The sequence below is a fragment of the Paroedura picta genome, chromosome 9, assembly GCF_049243985.1.
Source record: "Paroedura picta isolate Pp20150507F chromosome 9, Ppicta_v3.0, whole genome shotgun sequence".
Taxonomy (NCBI): Eukaryota; Metazoa; Chordata; class Lepidosauria; order Squamata; family Gekkonidae; genus Paroedura; species Paroedura picta.
The window spans coordinates 37380937-37398811 of NC_135377.1; the positions used below are offsets into that span (position 1 = coordinate 37380937).

The 17875-nt window shown below is 41.7% G+C and overlaps 1 protein-coding gene across 2 annotated transcripts in view; it reads right to left on the reverse strand.

The window, feature by feature from the left end:
- Nucleotides 1-17875, reverse strand: part of RP1 (RP1 axonemal microtubule associated) — a 221343-nt gene that overhangs the window by 114384 nt on the left and 89084 nt on the right. For both annotated transcript variants that reach the window (XM_077352406.1, XM_077352407.1), the window contains exons 20-24: nucleotides 17163-17295; nucleotides 16801-16952; nucleotides 12888-13042; nucleotides 5809-5867; nucleotides 3537-3578 (exon numbers count right to left, since the gene is read on the reverse strand). In XM_077352406.1, the coding sequence (XP_077208521.1) occupies nucleotides 3537-3578; nucleotides 5809-5867; nucleotides 12888-13042; nucleotides 16801-16952; nucleotides 17163-17295 (541 nt within the window). The remainder of the gene's footprint in view (nucleotides 1-3536; nucleotides 3579-5808; nucleotides 5868-12887; nucleotides 13043-16800; nucleotides 16953-17162; nucleotides 17296-17875) is intronic.

Here is a 17875-nt window from a genome sequence, read left to right on the forward strand (position 1 = left end):
AATACTGATCAGCATACTTTAAAACATTCTTATGCCAGACTAATATGAATTTGAGAAGACATTTTGTGAGTTTTAAATGACCCTGAATGAAGATATACAAACAGAAAAAAAAAGCTGTTGGACTCAGATAAAAATCTTGTGGCATGTTTGTAGCAGCTGCAATTGGCATTGTGACTCTATGGAAACTTTCCACCAGGTGGGGAAAAGGTAATCTGGATTGAGTGAATCTGGTGAAGACTTTTCCTGCAGTGAGTGGACCTTCTTGAGAGTCAATGGACTTAGGGTTTTTGATGGCTGTTACTGTGATTTATCTTTGTGGCTCAGTGTGTTTATTAATATATGCTATATATGAGAGAGCCTCTTGTGGCGTGTTTATTAATATATGCTATATATGAGAGAGCCTCTTGTGGCGCAGAGTGGTAAGGCAGCGATATGCTGTCTGAATCTGTCTGCCCATGAGGTTGGGAGTTCAATCCCAGCAGCCGGCTCAAGGTTGACTCAGCCTTCCATCCTTCCGAGGTCGGTAAAATGAGTACCCAGCTTGCTGGGGGGTAAACGGTGATGACTGGGGAAGGCACTGGCAAACCACCCCGTATTGAGTCTGCCAAGAAAACGCTAGAGGGCGTCACCCCAAGGGTCAGACATGACTCGGTGCTTGCACAGGGGATACCTTTACCTTTACCTTATATATGAGAGTCTACAGATGAAACAGAGGTCTCCTCAGAACTAACCAGTTTTATGTAAATGCAGATTACACTGGCTGGAGAAGAACAACAGGCAGCCAGAATCCCACCTAATACACAGTCACAGCTAAACTATAGAACTTGTGGAGGCCAAAGGACAGAGTGGGCATTTCTTGCAGACAAGAAGTAAAAGAGGGTTTGCTGAGGAGTGAGCTAAGACAGATAAAGCTTTCTTCTGTTCCTGCCCCTTTTGGCAGCTGCCACCTTCCTCACTTCCCAGCTCTGACAGTATCTCATTTCACCTCTCCTGACCCTGTTCCTGGTTCTCCCTCCTACAGTACCTACAGTCACTTTTTCAATGCTTAGGGACATTTTGGCTTGCTTTGGTAGCTCAAAATGTCATATGAAGGTGTTTAGAAAAAAAAACAAAGCACATGCATAGCTGTTGCTGTACCATTTGAGGGTAAAGCTCTTTTAGAACTATTTAGATCCCCCCCCGCCCCGTACAAGCCTAAGTATTACCTCAAGTTTGCATAAAATCATATTGGACAATTGGGTGACCCAACTAGATTCCATGATCCAAGCAGAGGTCACCCACTCCTATTAGATACAAGGCTTTTTAAACTTTTGGCTAGTATAGATATGACAGGAACACAAAAGTTGAGCTATACAACAATATAAAATGTAAACAATAATTTATTAAAGTGCACCAATATTAGGTTTAAAAACAAAGTAAATATCATATTTAAAAAACTATACAGATCTTACTACACACAAATAGACCAAACACGTTTTGACCCTACTGGGTCTTCCTCAGTGGTCAATATCCTTATCCATTGTTCCTCTTAATATTTGTGAAACAGCCTGGGGGGTGGAATGAGTCTGGGTATCCGAGTTGGAATAGGGCCAATCAGGGTGCGGCCAGCAAAGCTTGCAGGTCCCTGATTGGCCCTGCCCCTACAGCTCCCGCCCTCCTTCCCTGGAGGTTAGCCACTTTGCTCTCAGACACCTGAGGGAGACACACAGAGACACAGAGAGGCCTGCCAAACTGCAAACGAGCCCTGATTACCTGATATGGCTCCTGCTGTGAGGGAGAGAGACGGACAGACAGACAGAGTCAGCCGCCCCAGACTGCCAACCAGCCTTGATTCCCTGCTATGAATGAGCCCAGATTACCTCCTATGGCTCCTGCTGCCAGAGGGAGATCTGCGCCTTCCAGTGTCCCCCGGGTCCTAGCTCCCATTGCATTCCTGGTTGTAATGGGCTTTCTTGCTAGTTATTGAATAATGCACTTTTATATAAAACCAATTATGAAGTATAGCTGTGTAGTGAAGGGAAATCTGTTAGGTGTAGCCCCAACAAACACTGGTATAATATTTCTTTTTGGAGCACCACCTTCTAAGATATGTGATATCTAGGAACACCTCTCTCAGCTACTGTTTTACTCTGCACAGAGAGTGCACCACATGTGTGTCAGAAAAAACTTAGTATAGATATGACACAATCAGCCATGGTAAAGGGATCAGGAATAGACCAAACCCTACCTTCTCTCCCTTTATTCCTTTCCTTTAATTTCCAAATCCATCCCAACTTCTCCTACTCCTAAGTCTGGCTCATTATTAGGTCAGTATCGATTATAATAATGATGATTAATGCTGACCAAAATGAGTTGCTAATCCAGGCTGGTTAAAAGGATGGGAACTGTTCTGTCTGCTCCAGTCCCCAATGTGTAAGCGTTTATTCCAGGTGGCGAAAAGTTGTGCTTTATTGTGATATATGTTAGCTAATTTGCAGCCAGTTTATGGTCAGAAAAATTAAGCTGAGCAAACAATAAATCACAGGAAGTATTGGGAAATGGAGGAAACTAATTAAAGTTGGCCTTGGGTTAAAACCTCTGAAGTCATAATGAAAAACTTTACAAGTGAAAATAAAATTAAGATAGAGGACTAGTAATTATTACAAATAGTATTAACATGCCTATAACAAGGAGAAAAAAATGGTCAAAGGACATAGACTATGCAAAAATCTGATAGGGGCATCCTTCATATGGTCTGCTGATTAAACTAAAGGGAAAGGTTGGAGCTTACAAAATTAAAGATATCATGTGTTACAATTAATACTATGAAAGCATGTAAAATGGCAAGCATGTACACCTAAGTGTATTTTGAAATAGCTGATTAGAGTTGATGCAAACATCCTACAGTGAACCTTTTAGTAGGGAAGGGGCATAGTGGCCATGAGCCACTACCAAGCCCCATGCAAAAGATCCTTCTGGGCCTCTTTCCCATATTCAGAACACACACACAATGCTTGATTAGGACAGGCGGGTTGCTACTTTCTCTTCTGTCACCTTCCTTGCCCCAGAGTGCCCATTTCCCCAGAACTTAGTTCCCTTATTCCTCCTCCTCTTAGAAAACCTGCAAAAGTGAGGTCTGGGCTACTTGTTTATTCCAACAAGCTGCTGCTTGGTCTAGGATCACACCGTGAATGTGATGATACTGCATAAAAGCACTAGAGACATAAAAAACATCCTGTAACCGGGAGACACGTTCGAGTCACCCCTCTGGAAGTTCACGGGGCGACCGTGGGACAGTCACTCTTTCAGCTTAACATACTTCACAGGGTTAGTGTAGTGAGGATAAAATGGAAGAGGGTGGATTTAAATAAATTTGAAATAATTAATGTTGCAAAGCCAATTCAAATTGAAAGCAGAATGCACTGAACAGAAAAATCAATAAAACTACAAGGGCAAAAATCACTAATAGGAAATGTGTGACATAGGGTAAGAACATCTGCAAGAACTTCTCTACATTTTTACTCAGCAGCACTATAGAAAACAGCAGGAAGATTTACCGTTCTCTTCTTTTATTTTCAGGTGATGACTTATTTGCATTTCTGCCAAAAATAAAAATGAATTTATTAATAGAGTTGACAGGGTACAATGCGAAATGGAAGGATAATGTCACTTCATATTAACTCTTATGTTGCTGATAAAAAATACATTACAGCTAGCATGCTATAGTAGCTAGAATGTTGCTTTAGGTCTGTGGAGACCTGGGTTCAAATTTCTGCTTGCCATCGTACTGAGGTGACCTCTTTCTCTCTCTGCCTATCTTATTTGAGGATAGAACAGAGAGGGGATTGAGAAACCATGTATGTTTATATGAGCTTCTTGGAGGGGAAAAAGACATATAGGTGTGTGTGTGTGTGTGTGTGTGTGTGTGTGTGTGTGTGTGCGCATGTATGTATTTCATAGATCCACATGGTATGGGGAAACTATCTGCTAAGTGGCATCCAATTTACAAGCCATGTTTCCTTTATATTGTACATCAACTAAAAGGCATTCTCCAGTTCCACAACAACTTTCAGCAGCTTAGAGGATTTTGAATTCTGGAATTACCAAAACTTGCACTCTCATGTCTGTAGTATGACCTGATCTCAAGCTAATGATCCTCCTGTACGATGTAGCTGTTTTTGCTCTTACCAGGGCATAGCTGTGACATGCAAGGACAGGGAAGGGGAGGAGGCAAAGACAAACAGCAGGGTTGGACAAACTTGGCCCTTCATTCCCATGAGCCCATGGACACCTAGAGAGCCACAGTTTGGCCACCACTGAACTACAGCATCATCTAGACCAGTGGTCCCCAACCTGCGGGCCGCGGCCCGGCACCGGGCCGCAAAGGCCATGGCGCCGGGCCGCGGCTCCCTCTCCCCGCCCCCCCCCGCAGTAAAAAACTTCCCAGGCCGCAAGCTTGCGGCCCGGGAAGCTTCTTACTGCGGGGAGGGCGGGGAGAGGGAATCAGGGCCGGGCCGCGCCCGCGCGGCCCGCGGATGCGGCCCGATCCACGGGTGGGCCCGCAGGCACGGCCCGATCCGCGGGCGCGGCCGGGCACGGCTCACGGGCGCGGCCCGATTCGCGGGTGCGGCCCGCGGGCGCGGCCGGGCGCGGCTCGCGGGCGTGGCCCGCGCGGTCCCCGCGGGCGCGGCCCGATGCCCTGCCGGTCCCCAGCCTAATAAAGGTTGGGGACCACTGATCTAGACCCAGGGCCCTCGATATAGTGTCCATGTGTGTCATGATGCCCACTGACACCTTTCTTGGTGCCCAACAAGCATTTTTAGAATGGGGTGGGGGGCAAATGGAGTTTTGTGTGGTAGGGTTTCTGATTGGCCACTGGAGATCTGATGGGCTGTGTAGACTTTTAAAAAGTTGTTTTAGTGGCAACTTCCAACACAATGGTGGTTTGATTATGTCTCATTCCCTGGCTGATTGTACAGAGCTTTTAAAAGGAGCTTCAGTTTCTGCAACATCTGCCACCACATCACATGGATCTTCACTACATTATTGGGTACACAAGGAACTATGTTTCATCTACCTGCTCATTTAAAGAGGCATCCTGTTAATCAGTTTCTTCCTGAAATGTTGAAGAGTTACTATGTGAATTATAAGTTGCTATGAGGCTCCTTCATGTAGTGAAAAGTGGGGTATAAGCCCCAACTCTTCTCCTGAAGTAGCCTTTCTTAGTTTGCACCCACTACCCTGCATCAGGATTCCAGAGGTGCCAGCAGGCTCAAAATTGCTGTTAACCTCTGATATAGACCTTTTGTGTTACAGTAACTAGTGGAGCTGGTCCAAATACTCACCAACCTGGAACGTTTGGAACAGTCAGTCACTGCATATCATTATTTTATCTTCAGGACCACACTTTAGCTGAGGAGGTAACACCATCTTCCTAACCCCCAAGTTTTCCTTCTAACCTAATTTCCCCTTTTATGTTAATGTACTTGTAAGGGACATTTGGGTCAAAATCAGTGTATGTACTGAACTCTGCCCCTATCATTGCTTCTTAAACAGTTTAATACACACTGCTGGTCTTCAAAATCAGAAAGCCCATTGGTAGATAATTGGCCTTTGAAGGCATTTTGAGCTATCCTGTCACCCCAATGTTACAAATGACCATTATCACATTAATGAACAAACAAGTTTGCTACAAATGTGTTTACCAGGGTAATATGTAATTCTACTTCGAGACAAATGTCTTTGATCAGGTTTCATATGTAACTTGTAGTTCTTCAAACAAGTAACACAAATGATTGATTTCATCTCCATACTAACTGCAGTCTTTACCTTGAGGGAAGAGTTCTGTTTCTGAATGAATTATGCCTTGGGACATAAATGGCAGCCACCTGAGGAAGAAAGAAGAAATGCTGTTCTTTTCATAAGTTAACATTTCTGTCTAACTGGGATAAATTCCCAAAACGATGCTGCTGCACAGGACAGAAATGGTTCCTTAACACATACAAAGATTAGAAAACATTTTAAAGAAATAATTCTCCATGGAAGACATGAAATTATCAAAACCATTTACCTACAGAAGAAGAAACCTTGAAATTATCAAAACCATTTACCTACAGAAGAAGAAACCTTGATGGAATAAACCTACACCAATGAAAAGCATAACTATTTATCTTTATCTTTAACCATTATAAAGATCAAGTTGCATGCAGACAACTCACTCCCTACCTAATTGGCCTTCCCTGGGGGTGTGTCACCAAATAGGGAGAGAACACTCTGCCAATGAGGGCCAATCAGTTCAAATTGCATGCAGACAACTCACTCCCTACCTGATTGGCCCTCCCTGGGGGTGTACCACCAATAAGGAGGACACTGGATCATATTTTTCTTAACAAGGTCATTCAAAAAAAATCCAAGATATTTGTAGTTTTCTTCAAAGTCCAATATTTTGATGTTGCTGGGCATCTTGATTTCTTCTTTTTCAACAATTTTTCCTCCATTCAACACTAATGCTGCACATTTGTCAAGGCCAGAGTCCATTTCTATATCTTTGCTCAACCTTAGTTTAAACCCATTACTGTGTGTCCTTTCCTCTGCAGCCAACTGAAACAGCATCCTGCCCTCCTCCAAGTGACAACCTTTCAAATACTTAAGGAGGGCTATCATGTCCCCTCTCATATCTCTTGATCTTCTTGACTATTTCTTTGATTTCTTCTGCAACCATCCTGGGCTATTATTTTTTATATCTAACTGATATTTCTTCCTTATGTTTGCTTTTCTTCTTTCATTCTTGAGTTTCATTGTAAATTTTTTTTCATTTTTAATCCTTGGGATTAGCAGTTACATCACGCCCTCCACTCTTCATCACGCCCTACCGCTCTGATAGTGGGGGGTGGGAACAAGATTTCCCCCCCCCATCATGCTGGGGTTTTTAAGTGTTTTAATGGGTATTTTAATGGGGTTAAGACTGCTGTTACCCGCCACGAGCCTCACAGGGAGTGATGGGAAATAAATCTAACAGCAACAAACAATAACAATAACAACAACAACAATAAATTCCTTTAAGGTACTTAAGTCTGAATGGAATTTAATTTTTTTCTCCACTCTCATTTGCCAATTTAGTTTCATCTTAAATTTCTTAACTGCCCTTTTCTAAATGTCCATGTCCAGTTCTTGTGTAACTACAACTGCCATACTCTACATCAGCTGGTTCATTTCAGTTACATTGGCTGTAGGAAATTTCAATCATTGCATGGATATTTTCAATGGGTCTTGAAAGTTCTTTCTTTGATATTATCTGAGCACAAGTAATTTTTGTCTGTCCTCTTTGCTGTTAATATGCTGTTTGTTGTTAATAATTTTTGCCTTCAGCTCTTTCTTTACAGAGTTGAGCTGATGATGTATTGTCAATATCTCACTCTTAATCAGTGAATTTTAAAGAGCAGCTTCATATCTGTTACTTCTTTCTTGGTTGGTTGCATTTGTTTCTTGTTTTCCTTTGTGTTGCTGTTGTTTCTTATTTTATCTAGCTGTATTGCTGAGAAAAATATGTTTCACGTGATAAAATGGTGCTGATCTGCTAGTCACTGTTCAGTGATAGTAGAACTGGGACACTTTTCTTTCCATATTTCAAACATTGGTTTCAAATATCCATGCTGTTCAGGTCTTGATTCAACATTCTCTCAAAAACAAATTTTTGATGTTGCTGGTTTTTCAATAACTGATCAGATCCTTGCTTTGGTTGCTTTATGGAAGATCCTGTTTCTAGTAGCATATCAGGCCTCTTCCTTAATTGTCCAATAGAAGAGCCTCTGTCCTGTAGCCCATTTTTCACCAGAGATCCTGGAACACCAATCTCTGATCTGGTCCTTGTTAATCTGGGCAATGACCAAGCTGGTATAAACTTTGAATTCAATTTTATCAACATATTAAATGGCAGTTTAGGATGCATTTAAGCTGACCTCTTAGCATGGGAGGCCCTGCCAGCAGTTATGCTGCCAAAAGCATAGCTTTCCATTTCATTGGAGCACACAAGCCCCACAAGCTCAGCAAGCAAGCATCTCATTATTTTATTATTACTGTTGTTGTTTAGTTTAACACCTTGGTCCAATTCACTCAGAACCTGTGTGTGTATATGTGTATATTTAAATAAGAGAGAGAACGATGGGCATTATCAGGTATCCACTGTATTTATGAGTGTCCACTTCCATCTGCCCCCAACTAAAGAGGAAATCCTGGCTATCGTGCACTTAGCTGGAGCAGGAGGTACTTGAGAAGAGCTTGGGATTAAGCAATCAAACCTTGTTTCTGCAGGTGGCATACATTCAAAAACAACTTACTCCATAATATGAGGATGTTTGGCTTGGAACTTTTCCAACATTTTGTGACTTGTTCAAACCCCCATGATAGCCATTTTATGGTTTGTTACTTTGTCCCCTACTCCCAGAAGCCATTGCATGGTGAAGCTTGCTACATGTTCTCAAAGTCCACAGATGCAACAAGCCTCGGGACCCCTGTTCTAGGCAGTAGAAAGTACAGCTTGTTGGAATTTGCACAAACATTAGGTAAGTTAGAAAAGTCAGCACCTTGCTGGACTTGCTTTGTTTCAAGCTGAAAATGCTCAAAGTTAACTTAAATATATGGAGTGGCAGATTACGTGCGTGTTAGATCTATCGAGGACTAATTGCTATATATGCATTAGAAGAAGAACATAGGGTAAAGCCCTTAATTTACTTTCAATTTTTTTTATTACACTTGTATTAACTCATACAGATTTCTATGCTTTCCTTTTGAGTTAATACAAGTGTAAAGTTTTTAAAAAGTTAGCATTCAACAGGTTATTGGGGGGTTATTAAACCTTCTGATCAAAATGTGTTTTTTTCTGTTTAATGCAGGTGGCTATTAAGAAGAAGGCATCCATCAGAGAGTGGGGCAGCCTATTTTGAAAAGGACATTGTGGTTCAACAGTACATTTTTTTCTAGTGAAAACCTGCCCCTTGGTGGTCTGGCTGTCCCCAAGTTACCGTTTATAGAAACCACTGCTGTAAAAAGCTGGTTCAAGAGAGGAAGTCGCATCACTATTCTTTACTCTGCACCTTTTCTGCCTCTGTTCTAAGACATATTTTCTTCTCACTAGCCCCCATGTCCTAATTATACCCAAATGACTATGCTGAAGCTTCCTGTCATGCCCGTTTCTAGGCCATGTGCCTCGCCAGAGAATCGATATGATCCTAACCATTGCCATCCACTACTTTGAGGTAGAGAGCTGCCCTCATTTCTCTATAGAAACTTCTATCAGAATGATGATATAAAGCAGTTTCTGTATTTTCAAACAAATGAAAGAATAAAATATCAGCGGTCCTCGGCTTGTCGGCTCTGTTTGAATTGGTTATATGCCATGCAATATTTGAGGGAGAAGGGAAAGAACAAATGCTTTTTTCTACTGTTTCTATTTTTATGCTTTTATGCATCCTCTCTTAGTTTATTGCATTTCATTGACTTGTATTTATAATAATGGTTTTCTTATACCATTTTAATACTTTTAAAACTGTATTTTGACTTGCAGGAGGGCACCTTGATCTCAGAGATGATGCATATACATGTTTGTTGGCTTAAAGAAGGCCACAGTTTTATTGTTAACTTCTCAGGAGTGTTGGCACTGCATGGGAGAGGGAGCCTGACTTATAGTTGCCTGACTACAAGAACCCAGACCCCAGCAGCAACTTCGGGTCCCCTGCAGGCATTCCCCTGCTGGGAACATGAGTCTCCTTGCCGCTGGGATTCTATCCAAAGGAAGCATCCAGCAGCACCCTGGGGCCCACCTAGTTCCCCAATCGAAAAGACCCCTTGCTGCTGGATTCCTATCATAGGGAGGTGTCCTACCAGGAGTGCCAAGACAAAGCTCAGACGTTCCTGTGACCCATGCCAGGCCACCCAGCACAGTAAACCCTGATGTGCCAAGGAAAGGTGTACCCCCCTTAGTCCCACTCCAAGCTACCTGGCACTGCGAGCACCATGTCTCCCCTGCTGGGTTGGCTCCACTTGCAGACCTGCCATCTCATAAGGAGGTCCCATACCTGGTGAGTTGGATGTACAGACTGAACTCCCCTCCAAAGAGGCTCCATCCCATTCTGAATTGCCAGCTATGACAAAATGTAATTCAAAGATACCATATATACTCACATATAAGCCGACTCGCATATAAGCCGACTTGCATATAAGCCGAGGCACTTAATTTTACTACAAAAATCTGGGCAAACTTGTTGACTCGCATATAAGCCGAGGGTGAGAAATGCAACAGGCTACTGGTAAATTTACAGGGTGGCCTAAGTGCTTAATCCATGCTCAATCATCACAGGCTTTCCCATCCAGCCTTCCTCCCAACAAATACAGAAAAGTCAAGAGGATGAATAGCTGCTGGTTTTTGTACCCTGCTTTTCACTAACCAAAGGAATTTCAAAGCAGCTTACACTTACCTTACCTTCCTCTCTTGATGCCAGACACCCTGAGAGAGCACTGACAGAACCGCTCTATGAGAACACCTCTGGCAGGAGAACCAAACAGTGCTCCCCAGGCCAGCAAACCAGAGCAGAACAATAGTACCCAAAGTTGGCAACCTACTACAACAAGTACGACAGCTACCAAACTGGGGGCTACAGTGCCCCCCCAGAACAAAACACTGAAAGAAAGAACTGTAAAAATCAACTTTTAAAAGAAATACACCCCCAAGAAGAAAAGGCAAACAATGCTGCCCCTCAGATAAAAGAAGAAACACTGAAAAAACAGTAAATCCCAAAGCACCTCCAAAACCCATCCCACCCCCAGAAACCAAAAGAATAGTTTGGAAGAAGTGATTAGGAAAAGAAGGGGAAAAATATCAAAATCTCTCAGTCAAACCATTGATGTCCTACAAGCTGCCACAGTAAGCTTTCAGGATATTTGCAGAAGGTAATGGTTAGCTGGAAGCAATTAGCTCACTTGCAAAGAGCTTAGTTTTTAAGATCTTTGCAGAAGGTAAAGGTTAACTGGAGGCCACTAGCTCACTTGCAAAGAGCTCAGGTTGCAGATGCAATGCTCCAATTGGCTGGCTGTGGGCAGGCGGTTAATCAATTACCCGCATATAAGCCGAAGAGGTCTTTTAAGTGCTAAAAACTGTGCTGGAAAACTCAGCTTATGTGCTAGTATATAGGGTAAGTAACAGTGGCCATCCCAACCCAACATATATAAATCCAAGATACCAGAGTGGGTGGGAGGGAAGCTGTTCCAGAGGCGGTTCTGGAGGACAAGGTTGAGCTTCCTATATGTGACGCCTTTGAAGGTGCTCCAAGCCCATGCCTCTTCACCCCACATCCCTGATGGGATGCACCAGCACCATACCCATCCTGTATGACACTGGCCTCCCGTCCCCCAGCGCGTCTTCTTCACCACCCAGCTTCTCTGCTTCTTTAAAGGTGGCTGCAGGTTAGTCCTTGCCACTATATATTTGTTGTATCTTTGCCTATGTTTTTAGAAATGTATGTATCCTGAAGTGAGACATCTTTCTGTATTGTAATACAGATCATCTTCAGCAACTAAACTTCATTATCCAGTGCCATTTACATTGCTTGAAATAGTTCCCCAGAGTTATTATTTGTCCAGTAGTGTTGAGAAAAGGTACAAGTACTGACACACATACCTATATGTTTGCCCAGAAGAACAAGTAACATCTCCATAGGCAATTTCAGATCACAAAAATATCAGGGGGACAAGACTTAATCTTCCTTTTGTCTTGTGCAGAGGTTATGATCCCCACGTGCTTGCTATTTTAAGAAATGCCTGCTGGAAACCTGATCGTTACAACTTTTCTTTCTTCGAAGACATCAACATGATCTTTGATTTTTTTTTTGTTAACATGACCTTGTTATTCTACATTTTTTATTTAAAAGGTTTTTAAAAGTATACAATATATAACAATTGTAAATGCAATTACTTATTCGCTGATTTCAAGAAATGAAGGAATTTTTAGGTTTATTGTGTTTCTCATAGTCTTAAGGGTCAGATCAGACTAGAAATTACAGAGATCATCAATTGTTGTCTTTAAATTGCACTGATGTGTAACCTTGAGCTGGATGCGGGCCATGTGAGAGCGTAGGGTTCACATTTTCTACTTCCGCTTGTCTAGAGGGCCCATGCTGTTGGGAGGGGGGGGGAACACACAGGAAACTATAAGCCTCTCTCTTTTCCCCAGATCCCGATTTCAATTGGGCCCACATGCAACTATATTTAAATTTTAAAAGACAGGTTAAGATCTGTGATTTCTGTCCGATTCCTTAATTATTTGATAGTATTCACCTGAGTGTGTTTGAATTTCTAATGCTATAACACAGAGCTAGATAGATTCTTAGAAGGAATATAGACAAGGCCCATTACTAGTCTTTGAATCAGGAAAACTGATTTTAGATGGAATAATGTTTGGTGCCATTATAGGAAAGAAGGTATTACTGAACAGTTAAATACTGGCTGGTACTGGAAATATATGTAATATACAGTATTTCAGAATGCCATTTTCCTTTTTAAAAAACAGATATTCAGTATATTATTAAACTTCTAAATTATTGTAATTTTAGACAATAATGGGTTGTAGCTAATAACTGTTTTCTGCTTGTGAAAGAGCACTTCCGCTGGTGGGGGAATAGAGAGTGATGTTTACCGTTTCCTCCTGCCTAGTATCGACACTACATCATCATGCCCAGTCCAATTCTTGAGGCTCCCCTGAATCAAGACGGGAGCATTGTAGGGGGCTCAAGCAACGGAAGCATGAGGGAGCAAGCAAGAAACTTCCAGTCTGTGTGTAAGGCCGTGCCATTCATAGGATATCATTTGTAACAGTTTTTGGAAAGTTACTTTTAGAATAGGAATTTTAATGGAAATACCTCTCACAGCTGAAAATATATTCCAAGTCTTTCCCAGCTTCTCTGATGATTACTTTTTCACAGTACCAGTACTGTGACTTTTCATTGGCTTCACAGCGCAATAGAACTTTCTTTAGATTTCCGAGAGACACTGCTTGGATTTCAAACTGATCCACCTAGGGGGAAAGACCGATAGATATTACTGTAGACTGTAAGAAGTTAGTGTTGATGAGCCTTACTGCCAAAAGTATTGGGATAGCCAACTTATTAATACTAATAATTTTCATTGGTTCTGAAGGAAATAATTACTAATGACAAAACACATCTTTCCAGCTCTTTTAACCAGGCAAAAGCTAACGTTACAGCTGAAAGTATTAGTTTGATAAAAGTGAACTGATTTTAATTTCCAATGGTAAAATATATTGCTACCAGGAGAAAAAAGGTGCATGGCTTGCATCATTTCCTCCTTCCCCTCTAGACCTTGCCTCTTTTCATGCTGTTCCCAGGGGGTCCACAGAGTTAGTTTCAGAAAGTTGCTCTGCTCATACTGGTATAATCCAACCTATAATGTTTCAAATCTCTATGGTGTTTTATGGTCTAATAAAATCAATCTATGCCCTGAAGAGTTTACAATATAAGACCTGACACAGGAAAGACAAGCAGTCGAAGGAGGAGGATGGGTGGGAACGCAAATAGGAAAATATGCATTGAGAATTCAGTTATATATCCCTCATTCTTGGCATAAGTAATGTGTAAGGACTAAGAGCTTCACAGAAAATGAGTTAAAAGAGGGATTTGTGGGAAAGGAAGAGATAAGGAATAAGGAGGGTCCTTTGAGGAAGTCTGAGACACAAGCAGCAGAAAAGGAGAAATGGCAAGAGTTGTTTCAAGAAAAAGGAGACTGTTGTGCAGTGCATGTGTGTGTGTTGTGGACAGGAACACATCTGGATATGCTGGCACGAAGAAGAAGAAGAAGAAGAAGAGTTGGTTCTTATATGCCACTTTTCTCTACCCGAAGGAGGCTCAAAGTGGCTTACAGTCGCCTTCCCTTTCCTCTCCCCACAACAGACACCCTGTGAGGTGGGTGAGGCTGAGAGAGCTTTGATATCACTGTTCGGTCAGAACAGTTTTTTCAGCGCTATGGTGAGCCCAAGGTCACCCAGCTGGCTGCATGTGGGCGAGTGTAGAATCAAACTCAGCATGCCAGATTAGAAGTCTGCACTCCTAACCACTACACCAAACTGGCTCTCAAGGAAGAAAGGGTATTCTCCCCCCCCCAAAAAAATGTCCAAAGAGTTCATGATAGTTCTAGAAGCAGACCAGGAAGGATGTCTAATCATAGATGCATAGTGCTTTTTTAATGCCACCCATTATGGAATCATGAGTCTTGAAATTTATGATTAAAAAAATTGTTCCTGATTTTTGGGGGGATGGACTAGAAAATTATTTTTTGTTTTTCCTGCATGTTTGTACACCTATTCATTGCTCCAGGCAGTTTGCTTAAAAGAAAAAAACCTCCCATCCCTGGGAGAAGGGAGAGGGAGGTGCGGGTGAGGGCAGGACATTTGGAGGTGGAGATAGCACTTCTTCGCCTCCATACATTACTTTGGCTGGTGGCTTGCTTGTTGCTCTCTATTAGTGCTACATAGATTGGTGAATCCACTTTTTGGGATTCATCAGCTAGCACTTTAAAATTGAGGATGTAGCCGGCCATTTACTGCCCAGATGCTGCATGTTAGCAACGTCATATGGAGGGGCCGGAATATAACAACAATGAAAGGTAAGCAGTTCACTATTTTTAATGGGTGCAGAAATCCCCAAAGTGTCCAAGAGAGGAAAAGACAACGGTGGATAACAACAGTCTGTCTGAGGAACCATTTCAGAAGGAACAAGAAAAGGAAGAGAGGGAAATTAGAGGTTCTGAATTCAGTTCTAGCAATGCTTGAAGCAAATAGTTTAGAATTTTTGAAATTACTTATTTAACTCAAAACCAAGAATATTTTATTTTTGCAGTAAATTCAATATTACAGGATATTGCTCTCATTGGTGTGGGCTGAATACATTCTTGGGGATATGTAAACATTTCCTCACACACATCTGGAGTTGTAGGTAAAGACAAGTAGAGGCATTTACATACATGTGTTTTGCAAACATATCAGCTGCCTTTACTTTGAAAATGTCTATTTGATTTAAGGCATAGAAAATTATGAAATGCATTGCTGTTCAGAAATGTTCTCCCAAAACTGATGTCTTCAATTTTAAACTACCACTAGTATTACTAATGGAGAAATTCAAATTCTGTTAGCTTTGCTCAACTTGCAATTTCACAAATGACTTTCTAGCACAATAAGAGCACAGGCCAGTTAATCTGATATATTTGGATTTAAGCCAGATCAGTCATGTGCGAGTCAATCATGCTAAATCAAATTAAATTTCAACTTTGTTTTTCAACTCCACTGGATGGGCAATAAACATTTCATCAGATAATAATATATTTCCTAATAGCTATTACAACTGAAATTTTGTGAAATGCCTAATGTCAGGGATCAGTGACAGGGCCAAAATTTAAAATTCAAACAATTTTATTTCCTATCTCTAAACTCATTCACAATCCAGTCCTACAAGCATTTTCAAGTAAATACTTAGAATAGAAGTGATCCATCAGATGGATGGTCCATCACAAACTGGTATACCCACACTGTTGAGATGGCACAGTCAAAAATGGTTTAGTAACACCATCATGCAAACTTTCTGAGCTGCAGAATGCATTCTAGAGGTATTTTGGCTGTGCTACAGACAAGAGTGCCAGCCCAGCCTTAGGGGCCCAATATTTGATAGCTAGCTTTCACATGAGAATTGCAAGTGACAGGAAGAAGTAAAAGATTGCCATGTAAAGACATCAAAATGCATTAGTCTTTGCATCCGTAGACTTTTATTAGATAGAGCATTATTTTAGAACAGCCTCTGCATTTCAGTTCTGAAGGCTTTAAACAAAAAGAGTCAATTAGTAAAGGAAAATATTATAGTACATATACACATTATAAAGGGTAGTTAACCTGTGGTCCTCCAGATGTCCATAGACTACAATTCCCATGAGCCCCTGCCAGCGTTTGCTGGCAGGGGCTCATGGGAATTGTAGTCCATGGACATCTGGAGGACCACAGGTTGACTACCCCTGCATTAGGTGATTCTGGTAAGATTGTCAGTCAGGGAACCATTTTTGTGTGCTAAGCTGTGTCAAATATTGACCTCATCAACCATTTTTAGTGCATCTTTATGGGCCATTATGCACGGCCGCCGAAACGGCGATTTCGGGTCACGTGGAAAACGCGGAGGGGGAAGACGCGACGCATACCGGTTATGCACGGGGCGGGGCGCGACGGCGGCAAAACCCAGAGTAACCGATTATGCACGCGCCGATCCGGGCGCCGCTTCTGGTTGCGCCCCGCTCACCCGGAAGCTGCGCTTTCTTCCGCGTTTCACTGACGCGGCTTTTTCGGCGGCATGCACCGAAGCTGCAGCCGGTTGCAGCCAGCTCCGTGCGTTATCCGTTATTTTAGTCGCCGCCATTCCACCCCGAATGTGCGCTAAAACCCCCGTGCATAATGGGTCTATTACACACACACACACACACACACCATTTTCCTTTGATGGCCTTTTTTGGTTTGTTTGTTTGCTCTTTTGTCCGGTTTATGTTTACTCTATCTAAAAGATTTATCTGGGTTTACCTTTCTTGTTTCTTACATTCTCTTCCCAAAGATAGGCACAGGAAGAACCAGACAACATCTATGAAAAACTTCAAGAAAATGGTGCTAGATGATGCGATACATCCCTGCGATGACTTGGTTCCCTTCTTGGCTGATTTTGCTTACCTTGCAGCTGCTTTCCATTTGTCTCTGACTACAACATACAGACTACTATTTGACATGCTTACCATCCCTCTCTGAAACTTTATGGGCTTGTCAGACTCATGAAGAAGCCTTAATCCAGAATCTCCCCTCTCTCCATAGATGCACAAGTAAACTGCAGAATCCATTCCAGCCTTTTCCACTTGGCCCGTGTACACATAAACCTGGTAACTCAGAACTAGAGAAAGTAACCAACAATTTGAAAGATGCAAGTAATCTGAAAACTTACAAAGAGAGAAAATTCCAGGTGGCACTCTTGTTTTTAAGTTCAGGCTGCAGCACAACATGTAACTGCTTGCACAACTATAACAGGGCTAGTATTCTGTTTATAGTTATGACATTTCCATGGCCAACCTAATGGTACTCTGAAGCATAATGCTGTATTTACTTGGAAAAAGGCATTTTCCTTTATCTTCCACTGGAAATTCACATAGAGTATATCTACTCCCTTGACTCCATGACAACCACTTCTTTGCTGGGAAGTTCAGAATTTTCCCACTCTTCATGTGCTGTAGTGTCACCTGTGAAGGGAATAGCAATAAGACCCTTTATTGTATTTGTAGTTTCAAAACTGCTAGTGTGATAAAAAAGATAAAAATTTATAATTAAAAATTGCAAGGGTCTATCATTGTAGCCACCACTATATTATAGCATTTTCCTGGAAACAGCCAAAATAATACAAGATATTGAGAAAAGAACTCTTTGGGGTTGTTATTCATAGTAAGAAACACTGATATCAAGTATTGAAAAGCTCGATTTAACAAAATAAATATTTTTCTGTTATTGTGCACTACTTTTGCAAGAACAATTTTGATTCAATGCCTAGAAATGTATGTGTTTGTATTCATTTCTACATTTTGATTTACAGAAGGGTAAACATTACGGCATGCCAGAACACACATTGTTCCTGCTTGTTATTTGTTTCCTCAAGTAAAATTTGAAATCCAGAAGTTACTCTGATGACCCTTGGGCTCTATTGGAAAGAAAAGTAAAGTAATCCAGTTGGAAAAATAGTCCATGAAAAGCTTGTAAATGAACTGGAAGGTTTCCACTCAGTTTTGTAGTCCTTGAGCTGAGGATTTTGAACAGTTATTCAAAGCT